The sequence below is a fragment of the Mangifera indica genome, chromosome 1, assembly GCF_011075055.1.
Source record: "Mangifera indica cultivar Alphonso chromosome 1, CATAS_Mindica_2.1, whole genome shotgun sequence".
In the NCBI taxonomy this organism is placed as follows: domain Eukaryota; kingdom Viridiplantae; phylum Streptophyta; class Magnoliopsida; order Sapindales; family Anacardiaceae; genus Mangifera; species Mangifera indica.
The window spans coordinates 7,834,039-7,839,745 of record NC_058137.1 but is presented as its reverse complement, the minus strand read 5'-3'; the positions used below and the strand labels follow the sequence as shown (position 1 = coordinate 7,839,745).

At 30.6% G+C, this 5,707-nt stretch overlaps 1 protein-coding gene across 1 annotated transcript; it reads right to left on the bottom strand.

Annotated features, from left to right (window-relative positions):
• Nucleotides 1–2,838: 2,838 nt before the first annotated feature.
• LOC123228629 lies at nucleotides 2,839–3,498 on the bottom strand. The gene has a single exon (XM_044654066.1). It carries the CDS (start codon nucleotides 3,496–3,498, stop codon nucleotides 2,839–2,841), a length of 660 nt encoding a protein of 219 aa, XP_044510001.1.
• Between the last annotated feature and the right edge of the window lie 2,209 nt (nucleotides 3,499–5,707).

The following is a 5,707-nucleotide window of genomic DNA, read 5'->3' as shown; positions in this document are numbered from 1 at the left end:
ATTTGAAATACTTTAAAATGTCAATAATAAAAAATTTCTTCAGAAATCTGGAAAATACTAGTGGATATATCCTAAAACAATAAAATTCAAAAAAACTGAGCTGAAATTCGAATTCTAAAAGTTGAAATACCCTAGAATGGTAATAATCGAACAATTCTACGAAAATCTGAAAAATACGAGTTGATATATCCTAAAACGGTGAAATTCAAAAAAACAAAACTGAAATTTGAATATTAAAAGTTGAAATATCATAGAATGACAACAATCAAAAAATTCTTAAGAAATCTAAAAAATACGAATCGATATATCCTAAAGCGATGAAATTCGAAACAACGAAACTGAAATTCGGAATCTAAAAGTTGAAATACCCTAGTATGGCAACAATCGAAAAATTCTTCAGAAATCTGGAAAATGTGCATTGATATATCCTAAAGCGGTGAAACTCGAAAAAACCTATAATTTCAATTATAATGCGCCTACAATGTTTAATATGAAAATGCGCCCTAATTTTAATAACATTTCATTTGACCCCTCAATTATCTCTTTCTTTATTTAACACCCTTGTATGTTGTCTTGTATCAAAACAATACCTATCTATTTTTTACATGTTATATAAATCTTGTATATATTATAAAATATCCAAACCCCCATATTTATCTAAAATATCCAAAAACCCCCCATATTTACCCTAAAGTACATTTAGCCCCCATACTTGTCAAGCATTGCATTTAACCCCCATATTATGACATAAAAACTAGACTTAACAAATAAAATTAAGTTTTAGGCTAAGATTGACATAAATACCTTTTTTTGATGAATAGTATTTTTTCGAGTCGAATTCAGAAATACGAACTTCTTTCATCCGAACGAATCCCTACTAATTGATGTTGAAAAAAAATGAAAGCGAGAGTGATATGAGAAGTGTGTGTAAATAAAATGAGTGAGGAAGGTTTATATAGATGAGATGAAGAGTAATTTTGACATTTTAGAAAAAGTAATGAAATAAATAAATAAATATCAAAATACCTTTACAATGTAAAATATCCAAAAACCCCCCATATTTACCCTAAATTCATTTAGCCCCCATACTTGTCAAGTATTGCATTTAACCCCCATATTATGACATAAAAACTAGACTTAACAAATAAAATTAAGTTTTAGGCTAAGATTGGTATAAATACCTTTTTTCGATAAATAGTATTTTTTCGAGTCGAATTTAGAAATACGAACTTCTTTCGTCCGAACGAATCCCTACTAATTGATGTTGAAAAAAAATGAAAGTGAGAGTGATATGAGAAGTGTGTGTAAATAAAATGAGTGAGGAGGGTTTATATAGATGAGAGGAAGGGTAATTTTGACATTTTAGAAAAAGTAATGAAATAAATAAATAAATATCAAAATGTCTTTACAATGTAAAATATCCAAAAACCCCCCATATTTACCCTAAATTCATTTAACCCCATACTTGTCAAGCATTGCATTTAATCCCCATATTATGACATAAAAACTAGACTTAACAAATAAAATTAAATTTTAGGCTAAGATTGGCATAAATACATTTTTTTGATAAATAGTATTTTTTCGAATCGAATTCAAAAATACAAACTTCTTTCGTCCGAATGAATCCCTACTAATTGATGTTGAATAAAAATGAAAGTAAGAGTGAGTGTTTGAGTGATATGAGAAGTGTGTGTAAATAAAATGAGTGAGGAGGGTTTATATAGATGAGGAGAAGGGTAATTTTGACATTTTAGAAAAAGTTTGAAATAAATAAATAAATATCAAAATGCCTTTACAATGTAAACTATCCAAAAACCCCCAATATTTATCTAAATTACATTTAACCCTCATAGTGAGTGAGGAGAGTTATATAAATGAGGGGAAGGGTAATTTTAACATTTTAGAAAAAGTTTGAAATAAATAAATAAATATCAAAATGACTTTACAATGTAAAATATTCAAAAATCCCTCATATTTATCTAAAATTACATTTAACCCTTATAGTGAGTGAGGAGAGTTATATAAATATGAGGGGAAAGGTAATTTTGGTATTCTAAAAAAAGTCATAGGCATTTTTGCTTAGGAATAGTGATTTTGGACATTTTGGCTTGGAAATAGTGATTTTGGGCATTTTTGCTTAATAGGAGGGCATTTTGGCCATTTAAAAATTTCCCTTAGAATTATAACTATAACTCTTTTTTACTAATTAAAAATAATTACAAAAGCTTATCTACAGTAAATAAAACGAATTTAATGGCAAAAAATTAATTTAATGTCTAATTTGGCTCGAATTTATTTTCGTTTAGTTTTAATTCAAACCAAGAGGATCAATTCATTTTTTTTAATTAAACTAAATTAGAGCTAGAGAAAATTCGATTCAAATTTGAGTCAAATTTATTACTCGAATTCACAGCTAGGATTGTAGGCCATTACCAATGGCAATTTATTTACAAATGTGACAATTTGATAATCTGTTACGTGTTATGACTCAATGAAAACTTTTAATGGGATTTAACCTACTATATATTATCTTTTTTCCTCTCCCTTCTCCCTTTCATATTCTCTTTGTTTTTGTTTTTGTTTTTAATGAAATCCAACTATAATGCCCAAAAACACAACAAGAGTTATATATGTACGCTTGAAACAAAAGGGAAATTTCGAGTATACGTACGCATGAAATAAAATCTTCGCATTAAGTTTTACCAAACCAAACCTTCATCTTATTTAGAGGCATAAGCTATAAACATAGACAGAAATGCAGAAGGCCGTGTTCTCCTTCTTACATCAAACAATACTTAAACTAAATAACCCTACGGATGCCAACAATTCAAAGACTCATTATGCAGAACCAGCACCACCATCACTATCGCCATCCTCTGGAGGGGGCGGCTTGTTTAGGTCCAGTTTTCTGCAACCATCTTTCTTTAAAGAAGATGGTGAAGAAGTGGAAGACCTTTCATGGTGGAGCGGCTGCTGGTTTAAATCAATGTTTAGCCGTCCGGAAGACACTCCAGGAGGTCCTTGTAAAATGTTTTGCGCGATGCTTAGGAGAGTAGGAGCTAGTTGCTTCTGGAGATAGCGTTGTCCCTCCCTTTGAGGAGAACCTGGAGGAGTAAACACCGGCGGCGGAAATGCACCTCTTACACGTTCCTCTCCAATTTTATGCATACGCAAATGTCCAAACACACCCTTCCACGACTGAAATTTCTTCCCACAGAGATAACAAGAAGGAGATTTGCTTAGAATTTCAAACAACTCTTCTTTCTTCCTCTTCTTCTCGACACCACTACTAGAAGCACCTGCATCATCCTTTCTCTCTCTTTTCTTCTCTGCAGGGCCTTCACCACCAAGAACCTCCTTTGCAGTTTCTGCTTCACCAGGAACTTGAGGCGTTGGAGAAATATCCCTCCTTTTTGGTCCTGGTGATTCATTTTTGCCAGCATCTTCACCTTTTTCGGGAACACTCTTATCATGAGAACAATCTCCACGGTTGCCCATGTGTGTCCTGCAGGATTTGAAAACAATGCGAGACCAAAATATAATTGTGGATTGAACGGTTATATTCAGTTTTTCAATATTGTCAAAGAATGCAACCCTTAATGTTGAACCCTAACGTGCGAAGGATGAAAGGCTGCAACTCTTCATGCCGAAACCTTAACCCTATTTGGTGTTGATGATAATTGTTGCAGTTGCAAAGAAGGTGAGTTTATATAGGGTTGGCGGCTGGTGATGAAAATGAACATGATCCAACTGTGCCATTTCGAACAGGCACATCCATATATAGCTGTTATATCAGAAATAGAAGATGAAGATTTATTCTCTAAGATGGCAAGAAATGACTAATTAATTAGTCATGATACTCAAAAGAAAGAAACTTTATTAGTCACATAAGTTTTTTCCTATAAACATGTATATACCCATTTTGGATATACAAATATATATATATTTATATATGTCATCATATGATTAAGTGATTTTAAATTAATGATAAAATAATATTCAATCATATGATAACATATATGAGTATGTATACAATTTAATCATGTAATGACACATATAAGTATGTACACAATTATATACCTAAAATGAGTACACATAGTCTACACTTTTTTTCCATACAATTCAATTGAGGAATAAACTTGTTCTTTCTTATGCACTAATTAGATATTTAGTAATGCAACGTTGAGTCGTTGTGCCACTATATGATATTCATATATTAAAATAGGCCAAAGGACTATTTCCCACTTAAAGTATGTTTTTTTTCTAAGTTTTTCCTTTTTAACTTTAAAAATCTCAAATACCTACTTATAATTGATTAAAATTAACAGTTGTAAGGGTAAAATCGTTATTTAATCTATAATATTAAAAATAAACTAAAATATAATCTCCTTTTCCTCCCCTAAACTTTGAAAACTAAAAATTTTTTCCCAATTAAAGTTTTAAAAATAACAGTTTCCCCCTAGGGTTAGTTTCCAGATTTTCAACATTAAATCCAACACCATTGTCGACCGTCTATCTCTCTCAAAGCTTTCTCTTCCTCTGATGGTCTCTCTCCATCCATTTGGATGCCCGTTCAACGTCGATCTTCATCTGGAATACGAAGAGCTTTGTCGAGGAAGACAAAACTCTTCTTTTCCCGTTGTCTCCCAAGCCTCATTCAACGTCGATCAAACATCCAAATGGGTGGAGAGAAACCACCAGAGGGAGAGAAAGCTTCAGGAGGGATAGACAACCGGCAATGGTGCTAGATTTGATGTTGAAGATCTGAAAACTAAACCCTAGGAGAAAACTGTCATTGTTTAAAACTTAGGTTGGGGGGTAAACTTTTAATTTTAAAGTTTAGGGGGGGAAAAAGAGATAAAATTTTAAGGAGTTAGGGTTCCGTTAATTTTAACTGTTCATGGGTGGGTATTTAAGATTTTTAAAGTTAAAAGGGGGATACTACTTGAAAAAATAGCATACTTTGGGTGGGAAATAGTCCTTTGGCCATTAAAATGCCCTAAACTTCCATATTTACTTCAAAATGACTATGATTAAAATACATTGCATAATGTCATCTCCTATATTTTTATGGTCAATTTTGAACTACCCCTTTGTCATGAAACCTTCTTAATATAAAGGTTGTGTTCAGTTTATGGTAGTAAAACATTATTTTATCAATCTATCTTATATTATTGACATTATTTTATTTGATTTATAAATAATAAAATATTTTAATAATATTTTATTATCAATAGTGATATGACAATTAATATAAAGGGGGCGTTTGGTTTGGGTAATGTTTGATTATTAAAATAGAAAGATTACCTTGAAGATAAATTACTTAGAAGATTACTGAGTATAAATGATTACTATATTTGATAAAATTTGATAAGTATAAATAATTATTGTGTTTAGTTAAAGGTAATAAAAGATTACTAGTAAATTATTTTACTTAAATGCCCTTGAATATAATTATTTTTAAATATTTTTTATATTATTTGTCATATTAATTAAAAATAAATTTATTTTTATTTCAAAAAATTAATAAATAATAATATAATTATAATAAACTCAAGATTACCCCAGTAATCTTTAAATACCTAAGGTAAAGGTGGTAATCAGATTACCACCTATATTACTTGCCACGTCAGCATTGGTAATAGAAGATTACTGTAATATTTTATTACTGACAAATCAAACAAGGGAATAAAAGATAGATTACCAA